At 48.2% G+C, this 17,877-nt stretch overlaps 1 protein-coding gene across 2 annotated transcripts in view; it reads right to left on the bottom strand.

Moving 5' to 3' along the window:
* Positions 1-17,877, bottom strand: part of HM13 (histocompatibility minor 13) — a 55,488-nt gene that overhangs the window by 29,028 nt on the left and 8,583 nt on the right. For both annotated transcript variants that reach the window (XM_006154716.3, XM_006154717.3), the window contains exons 2-3: positions 14,850-14,948; positions 3,147-3,229 (exon numbers count right to left, since the gene is read on the bottom strand). In XM_006154716.3, the coding sequence (XP_006154778.1) occupies positions 3,147-3,229; positions 14,850-14,948 (182 nt within the window). The remainder of the gene's footprint in view (positions 1-3,146; positions 3,230-14,849; positions 14,949-17,877) is intronic.

The following is a 17,877-nucleotide window of genomic DNA, read 5'->3' as shown; positions in this document are numbered from 1 at the left end:
ACCACATCACAGTGCCCTTCTCCCCTGGGGGAAGAAGGCAAAGGTCAGTGAAACTGGTGATGTGGTCTTCTCTTCCTGGGTGGCAGATTCAGGTCTCTGGGCCTTTTTTCCTCTAAAGGTCAGCTGGGTGGGGCATGAGCCCAGTCAGAGGTGATAAAAATAACTTGAGGTTCCCTTGGCAGGGAGGATTTGGCTTGGACTTGTGTCTTTGTGACTGGACAACGTGAAGGCAGGTGGTGGTTCCCGCCTCCTCCAACACGCCTCGCTGTGGTTGGTTCCAAAGAAACTCAAGGGGATGCTATAGTGGAGGTGGAAGGGATCCTAAAAGAACCTCAGACCTGGCTGGCATGACTGGGGGCTCAGCTCTTTACAGCCTTTCAACAGACCTCTCCTCTGCCAGTCCTCAGGAGGCCACAGGTCCTTTGGGAGAGCGTGGCTAGTCTACTCTCTCTAAACTCTCCCTTCCCCTTCACTTTTACAAAAACTGGAAAAGAATACTGGCTGTGGAGTTAGCCAGATCTGGGCTCAAATACTCCCTCTGCTCTTACCGGCTGTGAATCTTGGTAGTTACAGAAACTTTGAGTCCCAAAGTCCCTGTCTTGAACCACTGGACCCGGCTGTTTGGGTCCTGAGGAAGGTCTGACTATAAGTATGTGGATATAAACGACTCATCAAAATTTGAACAACACTGTAGACTTTCCTTGAGAAAGTACAAAAACTCAATTGAAGAGGAAAAGTTAATTTAATTCTTGGATCAACTTTTGCAAAAGCATGATTAAATTATAACCCCACCCCTTTTAATTAAAATTACTTTCAATGGATTCTGTGCTTTTCCATGAGAATCTTACAGTAACAATTTCATTTGTCCAACTGTTTTTGGTCCCCATCACATTTCTCAGTGGACAGCTTTGATCCTTTACGGTGAGCATCCCTCTGCCTATACCATTCATTATTTTTAATGAGGGTTGATTTCCCCAGATCAAAATTATTGCTCTAAACTTTATTAAGGAAATGATTCTTCTGTTAGTTTCTAGTTACTAACAAGTTTGACCATGTGTAGTTTTAGTGTTGCAGGTTTTATTTCCTCTTGATAATACCTATTGCTAAAAATTATCAATTAGTTTAAAAGACAGACAATTGTTTCTTGGCTGAGGTCTGAGAAATCTGGGACAACGTCCCTCAGTTACTGTTCAAAAAGGAAAAAGAAAAAAGTTTGGTGTCAAAAATAAAGAAGTTCAAAACAGCCCTTCTTGGATGGAGATAAGATCTCTCTTACAGGGCTGTTGAGATGAAGTAAAAAAATAATCAGTCCTCAGCACATGGCCTAACGGTGGCTTTTGAAGCTCTGGTGGGTTTTCTCACTGAGATGAAAGTTGGGCTGTGGGGAGAAGTGGAGGCTCTCAAGCCTCTTGCAGTTGCAGGGGTAGGTTGGGCTAGAGTTGGGGGATGGATCCTAAACATGGGCAAGGTGGGGTCTCAGTGCCCAGAAGTGACCACTCACCCCAACAGTCCATCATAAAAGGACAGGTCTGTCCTGTGAGCAAGGGTGACTGAGCCTGCCACTCATTTCTCTGGGACTTTTATTTTTCAGGATCAGGGGGTGATGTAGCATTCTCCTAAAGAGCTAGAGGGAGATTTTGTGGGTGAAATGTAGGCAACAACACAACACTGAACTCAGTCAAAAGACTAGAGTTGAAGTTCCAGCCGTATAACCTAGGGCCAGCCGCTCAACTCGCTGTGTGCGTGGCACTGTGCTCTAGGTATCTCACAGACAGCAGCTCATTGGATGCTCAGAAAGCTCAAGTGACAAATCACAGCGCTGGCAGAGCCAGGCCTTGGTCCCACGGCCACCTGCTTCTTGAGGCCATGCTCTTGATTACCACACGGCCCTACAGGAATGAGGCTTCACTCGCCGTGGCTTTTAGTGCCTTTGTGAACGGATCCTGCTCTTTCTCTCTAGCTTTTTCTTTGACTTCTCCGGGAAGATCCCAACTATGTCCTTGATGTGCATGGACTTTCCAGCTCCTGGCCTGGCCTCTCCATCCTTTGTACCTCTTCCAGGTTTCCTACCCTTCAAAGCTGAGCTCAAATTGAATTCCTTCCTTCTGGGAACCTTCCCTTGTCCGCTGGCCACTTCTCAGTCTATCACTGGTTCTCAGCCTCAAGCTGTTACCACCTCAAGACAGAAACAGGTTGGGGCATTTCTGACACCAAAAGCTGGGGGAAGGCCTTGAAGTGCAAGTTCCATTTGGTGGGCAGGACAAGGACACCAAATGTCTGTAGTGCAGAACACAGTGGAGAATTGGCCTAGATCACTCATCCCCACTGAACTGACATAAGCATGTGGCAATCGAAGCCAGCTGGCAGTGGGAAGAGGATGGGCTCTGGGGCCATGCAGACCTGGGTTTGAATCCTGGCTCTACTGCTTATCAGCTGTGCGATTCCAGCACGTTTCTTAACCTCTCTGAGCTTCAGTTTCCCTGACTCTTACATGAGAATAAAAGCAAGATGTAACCACATCGGGGTGTCTGGAAGGTTAGCACGGATGATAATAACGGATGGCAGTTAGTAAACACATTTAGTGCCAGACACTGGGCAGTGCTTTCCGCATGACCCCAAGAAGGAAGTACTATGATTTTCCTCCACATTTGTGAGGAAACAGGCCTGAGAGTAACTGCCTTGCCCAAGGTTGTGGAGCTCTTAGTGGCAGAGTGTGAATCCACGCAGTCACGCTCCGGAGCCTGTGCTCCTGATTCTCTCTGTGATGTCTCCCTCCATGATGAAAGCTCGTGTGTGAGGAGCCCAGCCGAGTGCTTGGCACACAGTAGGCTATGACACCCAACAGGTGCCAGCGGTGTCACTCACCTTAGTACTGTGACAACTGACACAGATAGCTTCCCCAACATCTGCAGTGGAGGGAAAACCCATGAGACACTCAGCATTCCCCGTAAGGAGACTGCAGCTCAGAGAGGTTAGCGTTCTCATCCTAGGTCATCTAGTGTGACGCAGGGGAAAGATTCCCTGGGGTTGTACAGCCAGGATTCAAACCTGGCTCTGAATGATGCCACAGGTCACGTTCTCATCCGAGACCCTGCACTGGCTCCTGAGAAAGCTGCTTCAAATGTTGCAGAGAGATGCCTTCTGACCTGATGGTGTGGGACAGGGCCAGGATTCCCAGCACGAAGAAATACATGGACAGCAAGAGGTTGATGTACTCCTGGGAGAAGATCTGAGACAGAAATAAAAAGAGAAACAGGAAATCAGGCTTGTCAGTGTTCATTAAGAAACCAGAGTCCCCACTTCTCTTCTGTATGTTGGTCTCACCCTTCTGGACTTGGGAGATGGACAAGAAAAGTCTTTGGCAATACTAGGAACCTTCTAGTTTCTAAAGCTGTGGGGAAAAAAAGGGGAGGAACCTCAGCCCCCAGGCACACCCCCCCAAAGGACTCTGTAGGTTTATGCTGGGTAACTCCATTATCTGGTGATAAGCAGTTAATTTGTGCTCAGAGTTCTGCACAGGGGTCCTTGTAGATGGGGACTCTGAAGTACAGAGCCCTCACATGTCAGAAACAGAATTCTCCTTTATAAAAAAACTCCCTCTTTCCACATTTCCTCCTTCGGGCTCAAAAATCCAGTGAGCTCTAAAGAGTGGCCACCAAGGCTCAAGCATGCTAGTTAAAAGACACCTGCATGCTCTGCTCCTCCCCCAGTGATGACTGGACATTACAGCAGGCCCTGACAGCCACTTCTTGGTCCCAGGTGAAATGGAAAACTGTCCTGCCACAAAGCTCCAAAGCCAACTGTGGAACGTTCCCAACTCTGGACCTTGGGAAGGCTGTGCTGCTCCACTGTCTGTACAGTCGGTCACTGTGATGGTCTCTAACGGTGAGGGAACAATATGCTGCTGTGGGGACACTGGCCACTCACAAGTAGAGCTGTTATGAAATCTGTTTAAACGTCCATCTAATCACACCACTCCCCTGCTTATAGACTCTCCACAGCTTCCCTCTGCTCTCATGAGCTGAAGGCCCTCCCTCACACTGGCTTCCCGACCCTCGTGGTGACGGCTGCAGATGTCCTCAGCTTCGCGCACTCGCTCACTCCTGTTCTACATTTGGCAGTCACTCTGGCCTTTTAGCAGTGCCTTGTTTGTGTGACAGCCCCACCACGGGCGGCTTGTGCACAGGTTCTTCTGCTGCCTGGGATGCTCTCCCCTCTTCTCTCTTCCCCTTGGCCGCCCCTGTTCATCCTTCAGCTCTCAGCTAGGGAAGCTGTCCTTGCCTGTCTAAGCACCCTCCCAGTCATTCAGCACACGTTTACTGGTGGCCTGCTGAGAGGGTCTTTAACAAGTTCATGAAACAATGCATATTATGGGAAAACTATGCGTGGATTTCAAATACTTTTGGCACCAAAGCAGTTGGATTTTAATTTCATTTTTCTGTGAACTTTCCGAAATCCTGGCATTTGTGCAGGGCATTGTGAGGTAATAAGGCAGTCCCTCCCTGCCCTCACAGAGCTCACACGCCAGTGAGGGAGAAACGATCTCCGAAGAAGCAATCACATGGAAGACACCATCAGGTGATGCTGGGTGCTAAGGGGAGACAACCAAGGCAGGGCAAAGGGATCGAGAGTGAAGGAGAGAGCTGCTATGTTAGGCAGGTGGCCAGGGAAAGTCTCTGGCAGAGGGTGCTGGAGTAGGGCCCTAAATGAGATAAGGGAGCAGGCTGTGAGGGTCATTGGACGGGCATTTGAGGTAGACGGTGAGGCAGCTGACAGGGCCTGAAGTGGGCGCATGTTCATGTGTGTAGGAAGTAAGGAGTAAGGAGAGGGAGCAGGACCCTGCAGTGCCTGCGGTGCCACGGACAAGCCTTCGGGTTTCCCTGAGGGGACAGGCTGTACTGGAGTGGAGGGCAGGGCTATGACAGGGGTTGACAGCCTGAGAGGAGCCTTTTCCTGCAGTGTGGGAAGACCGTGCAGGACAAGAGTAGCAACAGAGAGCCCAGTGATGAGGGGCATCACTTAACCTGGCAGAGGGAGGACGGGTCCTGGCAGAGGGAGGACGGGGGGGTGTAGGGCAAATGATGGGCGGTGGGAAGAGCCTAGGGCTGTTTGGAAAGATGCACAGAGGAGTTGGGTCTGAGGGCAGAGAGAGCAGTGGGCAGGGTGTCACCCGGAGTCTCAGGCTGCGCAGAGAGGTAGTGGAGGTGCTGTTGTCTGAACGGGGGCCTTGGGCAGGAGCTTGAGTTCACCCTAGGCTGGTTCTAGACTCTCCAGGCACTGCGGACCTTGCCTTCACTGTGTTTGGAGCTGTAACTTGACAGTTATCTCTGTGACTGGCGAATGGTCAGTCTCCACCACAGAACTAGATGCTCCTGGTGGGCAGGGGTGGCAGCTCTTTTTCTCACTGAGATATCTCCAGCACCCAGCATGCGCACTCGATAAACAAGATGACTGAGAGGATGAGCAAATCAGTGGTCCATGATGTGAATGCCACAAGAAAAAGACCTAGGAATGCATTCTGTAGGCATATGGGTTATGTTTTATTTACGAAGACGTGGTATGCCTCTCACATAGCATTTTTTCCATGTTGGCCCTTGTGAAAAATCTTGGGCCACACTTTTGAGCTTCCAGTTGGTTTGATATTTGCATGGAGCAAATGAATCAAGCACTTTTCTCCTTCCTCTTTATGCTTTGGGGGAAGAATTAGAACCACACCTATGGCCCGTTTCTGGCAAAAGTACAAGGCTTTAGAGCAAGGGGTGTGGGTAGGGTCATCACTCAGGGCCACCTTTTATCTTTAAAAAGATTTTTTTCTCCACTTGTTTCTTCCTTTGTTTTAGGCCACTGAACTTAATTTTTATGAGCTGTCTCAAAGCCATCAGTTTTAAATGAAGTGGAATAAAGTAAAGGCTATGATTTTGTGAAATACTGCCGTGCTGTAGATGTTTAGAACTTCCTATTTTCCTGATGCCTCAACGTCACCAAAGATCACTGTGAACATCTGTCTAGGTGGCCGGGCGTACCACTGTGGTGAGGCCAATCCCTGTCACCCTTCTGGGAAAAAAAGGGGAGGAACCTCAGCCCCCAGGCACACCCCCCCAAAGGACTCTGTAGGTTTATGCTGGGTAACTCCATTATCTGGTGATAAGCAGTTAATTTGTGCTCAGAGTTCTGCACAGGGGTCCTTGTAGATGGGGACTCTGAAGTACAGAGCCCTCACATGTCAGAAACAGAATTCTCCTTTATAAAAAAACTCCCTCTTTCCACATTTCCTCCTTCGGGCTCAAAAATCCAGTGAGCTCTAAAGAGTGGCCACCAAGGCTCAAGCATGCTAGTTAAAAGACACCTGCATGCTCTGCTCCTCCCCCAGTGATGACTGGACATTACAGCAGGCCCTGACAGCCACTTCTTGGTCCCAGGTGAAATGGAAAACTGTCCTGCCACAAAGCTCCAAAGCCAACTGTGGAACGTTCCCAACTCTGGACCTTGGGAAGGCTGTGCTGCTCCACTGTCTGTACAGTCGGTCACTGTGATGGTCTCTAACGGTGAGGGAACAATATGCTGCTGTGGGGACACTGGCCACTCACAAGTAGAGCTGTTATGAAATCTGTTTAAACGTCCATCTAATCACACCACTCCCCTGCTTATAGACTCTCCACAGCTTCCCTCTGCTCTCATGAGCTGAAGGCCCTCCCTCACACTGGCTTCCCGACCCTCGTGGTGACGGCTGCAGATGTCCTCAGCTTCGCGCACTCGCTCACTCCTGTTCTACATTTGGCAGTCACTCTGGCCTTTTAGCAGTGCCTTGTTTGTGTGACAGCCCCACCACGGGCGGCTTGTGCACAGGTTCTTCTGCTGCCTGGGATGCTCTCCCCTCTTCTCTCTTCCCCTTGGCCGCCCCTGTTCATCCTTCAGCTCTCAGCTAGGGAAGCTGTCCTTGCCTGTCTAAGCACCCTCCCAGTCATTCAGCACACGTTTACTGGTGGCCTGCTGAGAGGGTCTTTAACAAGTTCATGAAACAATGCATATTATGGGAAAACTATGCGTGGATTTCAAATACTTTTGGCACCAAAGCAGTTGGATTTTAATTTCATTTTTCTGTGAACTTTCCGAAATCCTGGCATTTGTGCAGGGCATTGTGAGGTAATAAGGCAGTCCCTCCCTGCCCTCACAGAGCTCACACGCCAGTGAGGGAGAAACGATCTCCGAAGAAGCAATCACATGGAAGACACCATCAGGTGATGCTGGGTGCTAAGGGGAGACAACCAAGGCAGGGCAAAGGGATCGAGAGTGAAGGAGAGAGCTGCTATGTTAGGCAGGTGGCCAGGGAAAGTCTCTGGCAGAGGGTGCTGGAGTAGGGCCCTAAATGAGATAAGGGAGCAGGCTGTGAGGGTCATTGGACGGGCATTTGAGGTAGACGGTGAGGCAGCTGACAGGGCCTGAAGTGGGCGCATGTTCATGTGTGTAGGAAGTAAGGAGTAAGGAGAGGGAGCAGGACCCTGCAGTGCCTGCGGTGCCACGGACAAGCCTTCGGGTTTCCCTGAGGGGACAGGCTGTACTGGAGTGGAGGGCAGGGCTATGACAGGGGTTGACAGCCTGAGAGGAGCCTTTTCCTGCAGTGTGGGAAAAAAGTGCAGGACAAGAGTAGCAACAGAGAGCCCAGTGATGAGGGGCATCACTTAACCTGGCAGAGGGAGGACGGGTCCTGGCAGAGGGAGGACGGGGGGGTGTAGGGCAAATGATGGGCGGTGGGAAGAGCCTAGGGCTGTTTGGAAAGATGCACAGAGGAGTTGGGTCTGAGGGCAGAGAGAGCAGTGGGCAGGGTGTCACCCGGAGTCTCAGGCTGCGCAGAGAGGTAGTGGAGGTGCTGTTGTCTGAACGGGGGCCTTGGGCAGGAGCTTGAGTTCACCCTAGGCTGGTTCTAGACTCTCCAGGCACTGCGGACCTTGCCTTCACTGTGTTTGGAGCTGTAACTTGACAGTTATCTCTGTGACTGGCGAATGGTCAGTCTCCACCACAGAACTAGATGCTCCTGGTGGGCAGGGGTGGCAGCTCTTTTTCTCACTGAGATATCTCCAGCACCCAGCATCCAGCACCCAGCATGGGCACTTGATAAACAAGATGACTGAGAGGATGAGCAAATCAGTGGTCCATGATGTGAATGCCACAAGAAAAAGACCTAGGAATGCATTCTGTAGGCATATGGGTTATGTTTTATTTACGAAGACGTGGTATGCCTCTCACATAGCATTTTTTCCATGTTGGCCCTTGTGAAAAATCTTGGGCCACACTTTTGAGCTTCCAGTTGGTTTGATATTTGCATGGAGCAAATGAATCAAGCACTTTTCTCCTTCCTCTTTATGCTTTGGGGGAAGAATTAGAACCACACCTATGGCCCGTTTCTGGCAAAAGTACAAGGCTTTAGAGCAAGGGGTGTGGGTAGGGTCATCACTCAGGGCCACCTTTTATCTTTAAAAAGATTTTTTTCTCCACTTGTTTCTTCCTTTGTTTTAGGCCACTGAACTTAATTTTTATGAGCTGTCTCAAAGCCATCAGTTTTAAATGAAGTGGAATAAAGTAAAGGCTATGATTTTGTGAAATACTGCCGTGCTGTAGATGTTTAGAACTTCCTATTTTCCTGATGCCTCAACGTCACCAAAGATCACTGTGAACATCTGTCTAGGTGGCCGGGCGTACCACTGTGGTGAGGCCAATCCCTGTCACCCTTCTGGACTTAGTGACATTCAAACATGTCAAAGAAATTCCCTCATGCTTTTTGCTTTGTCCTCCATGCTGATCCCAACAAAGGCACTTGCCTGAGTGCCCCCAGCCCCACCTGCTCAGCTGAGTCACTCCTGGGAGCTCCTCCCACATGTCCTCCTGTGCAGCACACTGTCTTCCCTCTCTGGGACCTGTGAGAATGATTAACCCTTCAATTTCAGATGCCTTTCAGCATAATTTCTGTGGTTAGACTGATCCTTAGATCCCACAAGGGACACTCACTCCCTGTTTATAACACAATCGGTGACAAGCATGGGACCATTCTAAACTCAGGTGGCTAGGTCTTCAGAGGCAGAGGAAGGGAATGGATTTATGATATTTGCCTGTCCCAGAAGGGGACCGTTGGGCAAGTCCCTCTGGGGGTCTGGGTGGGAGATATAGCATGAGAGATTTACTGGTCGTCTGAATGGCCCTAGGTCACAGCCAGGGGAGGACAAGATGGGGACCTTGTGATGGGGACCAGCCTCATCACACTGGTGCACCTGGTCGCCTGGTGGGCTGCTCAGAGCCTGTGTATGGGGATGCTGAAGCATCAGGAAAACATGAAGTTTAAAAACATACAACGCAGTTACAAACCCCAATGCTCTAGCCCAAAGAAGGGGAGGAAACAGCCACTGTGCCAGGCCCTTTTTCTGTTCAACAAACCAATGGACCCAACAGCAGGCTGGCACTCAGGAGAGTCCGGTGGCTGCTTGTCTAGGCAGCTGCCTCTCAGAAATCTCCATGTGGACACTCCAGAGCCTGGGGAAGAGGCGCGTTCTGAGTTTCTGGCACAAGGCAGGCTGAGGCTTACCTGGCCAAAGACAGCAGGCTGAGCAACAGGAAGCCTGTGCTTTAAATAAAAACGTTCACACCCTCTGTTGCCAGAAATTCCTTTTTGGGACATCTAGTCTAAGGAAAGAATCCTAAATACTAAAAATATTAAAATGTCTGAAGGCAAAGGATGGGGTGTGTATTCCTGGCACTTAGCAAAGCAGAGACTTGAAAAATACCTGACCAAAGGAAAGTCAGAAGTGCTGGGCCAGATGCACAGCCAGCCGCAGAGATCTCAGAAGTACGGGGGAGAGGAAAGGGAACCCGGGAGACGCTCTGCACAGTTCTATTTCGGGAAACGCGACTCACTCAGATGCACAGATACACCAACACTATTTATTCCATACGGAGACACACATCTAAGGACGTGTAAACCAAACATTTCTAGCAGGTACACCTGGCAGAGTGGAACAGCCACTGTGCCAGGCCCTTTTTCTGTTCAACAAACCAATGGACCCAACAGCAGGCTGGCACTCAGGAGAGTCCGGTGGCTGCTTGTCTAGGCAGCTGCCTCTCAGAAATCTCCATGTGGACACTCCAGAGCCTGGGGAAGAGGCGCGTTCTGAGTTTCTGGCACAAGGCAGGCTGAGGCTTACCTGGCCAAAGACAGCAGGCTGAGCAACAGGAAGCCTGTGCTTTAAATAAAAACGTTCACACCCTCTGTTGCCAGAAATTCCTTTTTGGGACATCTAGTCTAAGGAAAGAATCCTAAATACTAAAAATATTAAAATGTCTGAAGGCAAAGGATGGGGTGTGTATTCCTGGCACTTAGCAAAGCAGAGACTTGAAAAATACCTGACCAAAGGAAAGTCAGAAGTGCTGGGCCAGATGCACAGCCAGCCGCAGAGATCTCAGAAGTACGGGGGAGAGGAAAGGGAACCCGGGAGACGCTCTGCACAGTTCTATTTCGGGAAACGCGACTCACTCAGATGCACAGATACACCAACACTATTTATTCCATACGGAGACACACACATCTAAGGACGTAAACCAAATGCATTTCAAGCAGGTACACCTGGCAGAGTGGGAAATGGAGGTGAGAGATGGACATGGGTGTTATGAGTGAAGGAGGGTGGGAAAACCAAGAAGGGCCTGGCATGGACTGAAGATGCTATGCTCTGGATCAAGGCATAGCATGGCATAGAGTCAGCCTTTCATCTGAGTCCAGAAAAAAAAAAATGGGTGAATACCCAGTGTTATTTGATGTATTCTTATCTGCAAGAATAAAATTCAGAATAATATTTTCTGTTTAAGATGAGGGGGATGCTATAACTCAACTGAGGTGTATCTGCTTGTAGGGATATTCTGAAGCCAATAAAGACTAATTTTTAGGGATCAGCAGATAGCATAATGGTTATATCATTGGTCTCCCATGTACTCAATGGTGGTTTGAATCCCAGACCTGGCTGCTTAAACTTATGCTGGGAGCATGTGCGTGCGTTTCCAAAATCCTGACAGGAGAATGGAGGAGAAGGGAGTGATTTCTTGCTTTCTGTCTCTGTCTCTTTGGCAAGAGCGCATGTGCCCTATAGAAAACTCTCTCTCGCAGAAAAAGTATTTTGAGGGGCCAGTGTGTTTTTGAGGAGCCCCAGATGGTATAGTCCTTAAGGTGCTGGACGCTCACATAGCTGACCACGATTTGAGTCCTGGACCTTGTAGCTTAATTAAAACTCACTTTGGGCCTAAGTGCATGTGCGTCCAAAATCCTGAGAGGAGAACAGAGGAAAAGGGACTGTGGCGTGGCCATTCCCCTGGGGAGTGATTTCTTGCTTTCTGTTTCTCTGTTTCTGCAATGAGTGTATGCGCCCTATAGCAAAAATCTTGCTCTCAAAAAGAAAAAAAACTTTTTAATTTTTGGAGAGGTTTTCACGATAGGGGGCATGCACTTGCCAGAAAGACAGAGAGAAACAGAGAGATAGAAAGCGAGAAATCACACCCTAGGGGAGATGGCCACACTGGAGTACTTTCTCTTCCATTCTCCTCTTGGGATCTGGGACATCACACGTGCCCAGTGTGAATTTAAGCCACTGGGTCCGGGACTTGAACTGTGGTTGATTACATGGGAATCCAGTGACATAGACGTTACGCCAACTGCTGGTCCCAAAAATATATATATTTTTTGAGAGTTTTTTGCTATAGGGTGTGTGTGCTTGCCAGACAGACATAGAGAGACAGAGAGACAGAAAGCAAGAAATCACCCCCCCCCGGGGGGGATGGCCACGCCGCAATCCCTTCTCCTCCATTCTCCTCTTGGGTTCTTGGGCACGCATGCACAAACAAGTGCCTGGTGTGAGTTTAAGCCACCAGCTCTGGGACTCGAATTGTAGTCGACTACACGGGAGTCCAGCAACACAGCCATTACGCTAACTGCTGATCCCCACAAAAAGATTTTTGATTCAACCATGACAGAGTGATGAAATGGGAAATAGGTGATAAACATTCTGTTTCTATTTCTGAGACCCAGCAGTGGTAGTGCATGCAGGCAGACACTGCTATGAGCAGGCTGACACGTGTGAGACCCGGGTTCTATTCCCACTGTACTCTAAAAAGCCAGGCGTGGTGGCATGTGCCTACAGCCCCAGTTCCTCAGGAGAGTGAGCAGGAGCCTCATGACACAGTAAAACTCTGTCTAAAAGAAGAAAAGTTTTTTTATTCATTCACAGAGTCGTAAAAACTAAAAATTTTGGTGCTACTCAACACAGCTGAGTGTATGGGAAGTTGAGCATACTTGAAACTCTTCGTGGGAATGTAAACGGTACGATCACTCTAAAAGGCAATTTGGCGTTGTCTGTCCAATTATGAATGGATTTGCTGTTTGACCTGTAACCTACACCCTGGGTACAGCTGAAGAAAATATGTGCATGTGCCAAAATATGTGTGTGTGATGTTCACAGCAGTCTTGCCATGACAATCCAACAGTGGACACCCCTAAATACCCTGGGGTACACTGTATAAGACAGAACCTTGAGCAGCTATAAAATAACGAAGTAGATCTGACCATGTCTTTTTTTTTTTTTTTTTTGAGGGAGATTTTTGCTATAGGGTATATGTGCTCACCAGAGGGATAGAGAGAGACAGAGAGATAGAAAGCGAGAAATCACTTCCCAGGGGGTTGGCCATGCTGCACTCCCTTCTCCATTCTCCTCTTGGGATTTTGGGCACGCATGCATATGTGCCCAGCACTGAGTTTCAGGCCACCAGATCTGGGACTCAATCTGTGGTCGACGAGGTGGGGGTCCGGCACCTTAAACACTATGCCATCCCCTGGTCCCAGATTTGACTATGTTTATACAAAAACACGTCTGTGATAAAAACTGTATGTTTGATATGTACATTTTTTTTAAAAAAGAGATTTTTTTTTGGCTACAGGGCACATGCACTCACCAGAAAAACAGAGAGATAGAAAGTGAGTAATTAGCCCCCTGGGGGGATGGCCACGAAGCAATCCTTTCTCTTCCATTCTCCTCTTGGGGTTTTGGGCACACAAGCACATGCACCCAGTGTGAGTCTTAGCCACTAGGTCCAGGACTCGAACTGCAGTCAACTACATGGGAGTTCGGCAACACATTACACCATCTGCTAGTTCCCTTAATTTTTTTTAAAAATGTAAACGTAGATGAGTGTATAACAGATTCACCAAAAACTATACTGGGGAGAGGATCACGGCTCATCTATACCTTTCCTTAGGGTGGAAAAAAATTTTAACTATGTATGTGTTTTAAAATGTAGAGTCATCCTAGATGATTTTCAACAACCAAGAAAAAAGTGCTTGTGACTTACTATTAAAAAAACAGAGGGCCGGGACCAGCAGGTGGCATGGTGGTGAAGGCGCTCTACATTCCCACATAGCCAACCACGGTTCGAGACCTGAATCTGGTGGCTTGCTTTCTCGCTTTCCCTCTCTCTCTGTCTCTCTCTGTGTCTGTGTTTCTCTGGTCAAATTAAAATAAATGAATGAATAAATAAAATTAAAACAAAACAAAACAAAACAAAACAAAACCCCAGAGGGCCAGGCAGTGGCATGGTAGTTAAGGCAGCTGAATCCCACATGGCCAATATGTAGTTTGTCCCAGACACAGTGGCTTGAAAAACACGCTAGGTGTGTGTGCATGTGTGCCTAAAATCCCAAGAGAAGGGACTGTGACATGGCCATGCCCTCTTGGGGATGTTTTCTCATTTTCCCTGTCTGTCTCTCCAGCTAGAGTGTGAGCATGTGTACTCTACAGTAAACTGAAAATATGCTTACTGGGCCAGCAGATTGCGTGGAGGTTAAGGCTGCTGGATCCCACATGGCCAACTTAGCAGTTCATGTCCTGGACTAAGTGGCTTGAAAAATCACACTGGTGCACCTGTGGGTGTGCCCAAAATCTGAAGATAAATGGAAGAGAAGGGACTATGGCAATGGTTACCCCTCCCCCCGGGAAGGATTTCTCTCTCCCTCTCTCTCACCCAATCCAGCAAACCTAGGCATCCTATGGCCAAAATCATATCAAAACAAAACAATGATTAAAAGTCTGAATGGAGTTGTGCCAAAATATGAAGAGTGACTACCTGTGTTGAAGGATTTGTTTTGCTCTCCTGATATACTTTTAACTTTTCTGATTATGTTACTTTTATAATCAGAAAACAGTACAGTTAAATGAGATAAAAAAGCTTAGGGAGAGTTTGCAGTAACATGAGAAATGGTCGTGATGTTATTAGTATGAAGTGAAAAAAGCAGCTACAAACAGAATACACCATGTGGTCACAGCCGTGGAGAAACCATGCACGGGGAGAAACAGTGGAAGGACACACCTCCGCAGGGCAACTGTGACTGTCTCTGGTAGTGGGGTTTTGGATGGCTGCTGTTTTTCCCTTTTTACTTTTCTGTATTTTCCAGGTTTTCAACACTGAGCCTGTGTAACTTTTATTGGGAAAATAAACCTCGATAAATTAAACAAAAAAAGGCGATTAGTATGGTAGAGGTATGTCGGAGACACAAGCTACACCCCATCCCAACATAAACAGTACCACGAAACAACTGTATCACGAAAACCAAACAAAAAAACCACATGGGAAAAAGCAAGACTGGTGGGAGAAGGTCCCAAACACTGAAGCAGTTATCTCTGGGTGTTATCTCTGGTCTACGAGTGATTCAGTTATTTTCCTTTGCTCTATTTTCTATAAATGAACATGCATGGTTCCTGTAATGGGAGAAAACCAAAACAAAACAAAGCTATTTAAACCAAATGAACAACAGATGGCAGTAGACTTACTTTGAAAAAGAGGTAGAGCCCCAAGAGCGTGCAGCTGGCGATGATGGGGAAGCGGGCGGCGTCCCGGCTGGTGATCGTTTCGGGCATGTCTGAGGCATTCTAGGGGAGAGCAGAAAGCAGGGGGTGAGGTCCTGGCCCCCATAGTTACTGGTGGGATAGCTCGTTCATCTCCATCCCTCCGGTTCCGGTGTACTAGGTGCCCTGGGGACTCCGCGTCTTTTCGGCCTTCCGGCTTTCACTGTTCCCTCTGTGAGGGATGCTGACTCCCTCACCTGGGGCACGATGCTTGGATCCCACCCTTTGTCATGGAGCTCTGCACCCGGTTAGGGACAGTCTGCAGAGAACTGGCGTATGTGTGGCATACCTGGGAGAACTATGGTGGAGGTAGTCACAGTGTGTAAGAACTGAAAGGGGGGCCAGTAGATGGTGTAGTGGTTCCATGACAGGACTCCCACTTGGCCGACCGCAATTCGAGTCCCGGACCTGGTGGCCTGAAACTCATGCTGGGTGCATGTGCGTATGTGGTCAAGATTCCAGCAGGAGAATGGAGAAGGGATTACAGCATGGCCATCCCCTCGGGGGTGGGGTGGGGTGATTTCTCACTTCCCCTCTCACTGTCTCTCTCTCCAGTGAGTGCACGTGCCCTAAAGCAAAAACCTCTACCAAAAACCCCCCCAAACAAACAAACAAACAAAAACAAACTGAAAGGGGAAAAAACCTAAAGACTGGTGACACTAAAGTGGTCCTAGACCTCAAGAGAACTGTTTCTGGTTTTCTCACAGATTAGATAAGAGGGAAATATGACTAGTAATTTTTTTTTTTTTTTGAGAGATTTTTGTGATAGGGTACATGTGCTTGCAAAACAGACAGAAAGTGAGAAATCCCCCCCCAGGGGGGATGGCCTGCCACAATCCCTTCTCCTCCATTCTCCTCTCAGGATTTTGGGCACACATGTACATGTACCCGGTGTGAGTTTTAAGTCGCTGTGTCTGAGACTTGAACCGCAGTTGACTACATGGGAGTCCAGTGACATAACCACTACACCATCTGCTGGTCCCACGACTAGTCTTTTATTTAGTACGTAATGAATATTCTGAGTAGAAATAAACCAACAACTAACCGAATGGAGAAGGGCTAAAATTGCATGTGGGAAGACACCAACTGCAAAGAGAAGCAAATCTGGACAAAATTTAAGAAATCAGACTGGGAGACTTGAACACGGTGAAAATAAAAGCCGCAATTAAATTTATATTGGCAGCTGCTACAGTTGGCAAGAATGTGATGTCAGTAAGGAGAAGACAAAGGATAAATATTTACATGAAAAAGCAGTGAATGCAATCAAAATAATTTCAGTATTACAAAAATGGAAAAGAATTGAAAATGGACTAACAGCATAACATAGGAATTAAATCTGCTTCAAAGAATTCATGCCAAGAGACTTCCTAATGAAAATTCATCGATAGTAGCATAGTTCTGGTTTAAATTTATACTCAAAACAGTCAAAAGCTTCAAGGGTCACAAAGCTCTCTTTACGTCCTCTCTCTGCTAAGCAGAATGCTCAATGTTCTTGAGGGTCCAGCAAATGTCACCACCATGAAGCCCACCCAAATTTCCCCACTGGGAAATGCCTACTTACCTACTATTTTCTTTCCCTTTTAAAGATTTATTGCCATAGGGCTCATGTGCTCACAGAGAGAGAGAAAGAGAGAGAGAGAGAGTGAGAGAGAAAGAAATCACCCCCCGGGGCCATGCCATAATTTTCTCTTCTCTTGGGATTTTGGGCACGCGCATGCATCTGGTGTTTTTCAGGCCACTGGGTCCAGGCGGGACTTGAACTGTAGTCGGCCATGTGGGATGCAGTGCCTTCACCACACTACCTACTGGCCTCACTTCCCAGCTATTTTATGTCGCAGCTAACTAAAGTCCTAGCAATGCCAGATTAGGCTTCCACTCATGCCATAGTGAAGCTCTTCCCCAGGAGCCACCAGTTCATCACAGTGCCATTTCCGAGATCATACCATTTCCCTGTCTCTTGTGAACAAGGCACCAGCATTCCTGGGGGAGGGATCGCATTCAGCTAAGGAGTCTTACCGGCATTTTGGCTCACAGAAGGCTTTTATAAATGCAACAGGTGGGGCCACCTGGTGGTATGGTGGTTAGGGTGGCTGGATCCCACCTGACTGACTGTGAGGTTTGAGTCCTGGGCCCTGTATCTTGAGGAACATGCTGGGCTTGTGCACACACGTGCCCAGAATCCTGACAGTACAACAGAGGACAGGGGACTGAGTCACGGCTATCCTCCCGTGACTTCGCTCTCTTTCTGGTGAGTTCATACATCCTATAGCAAAACTTAAAGAAAAAACAAACAAACAAACAAAAAACCAAAAATAAGAGAAAGGCCAGGTGGTGGTACAGTTATAACTCAACTGGACCTACATGAGAAAGGTCCCGGGTTTGCTTTTCAGGTGGTCCCCGAACACGCTGGGCGAAATGCGCATGCCTGTGACATAGCCTGGCTGAAACTGAGGGTGAGCTGCGGCCTCAAGACCTGTTAGTGGTCTTCTTCTCTCTCAAAAACAACCTACATACACAGGAAGAAACATGGTAGAGGGAAGCTGTCTGGAAAGGGTAGATTTTGTCTCAGCAAGGCCCTTGAACCCTAGGTGGCAAAAGGAGCAGACAGGGGCACAGGGCAGCAAAGCCCCTGAAACGAATGATCACTCAGAGGAGGGTGTGGGGGACAGGGATGCGTATACCCTGTTGGCTTGCGTACGAACCTGTCCAGGTTTTGGGGAGAGCAATTGGCAGGGTGGATCAAATTTTAATTTGCTCATGCTCGAGATTCATAGGACAAGAACTAAGAACGGCTCTTAATCATAGGGGGGAAAAGCTCTTTCTCATTCCCGCTAAGAGAAGCTCAAATTAAAACCCACTGAGATTCTAGTTTTCATCGACTGAAAACTGGTATCACTGAGTTGGTGGGGCTGTGGGGGAAGAGGCAGTTTCCCACAGCACGCACAGGGAACCT

Source organism: Tupaia chinensis, unplaced genomic scaffold, assembly GCF_000334495.1.
Source record: "Tupaia chinensis unplaced genomic scaffold, TupChi_1.0 Scaffold000418_1, whole genome shotgun sequence".
Taxonomy (NCBI): Eukaryota; Metazoa; Chordata; class Mammalia; order Scandentia; family Tupaiidae; genus Tupaia; species Tupaia belangeri.
The sequence above is the reverse complement of the archived record's forward strand: the minus strand, read 5'-3'. Positions and strand labels throughout refer to the sequence as shown.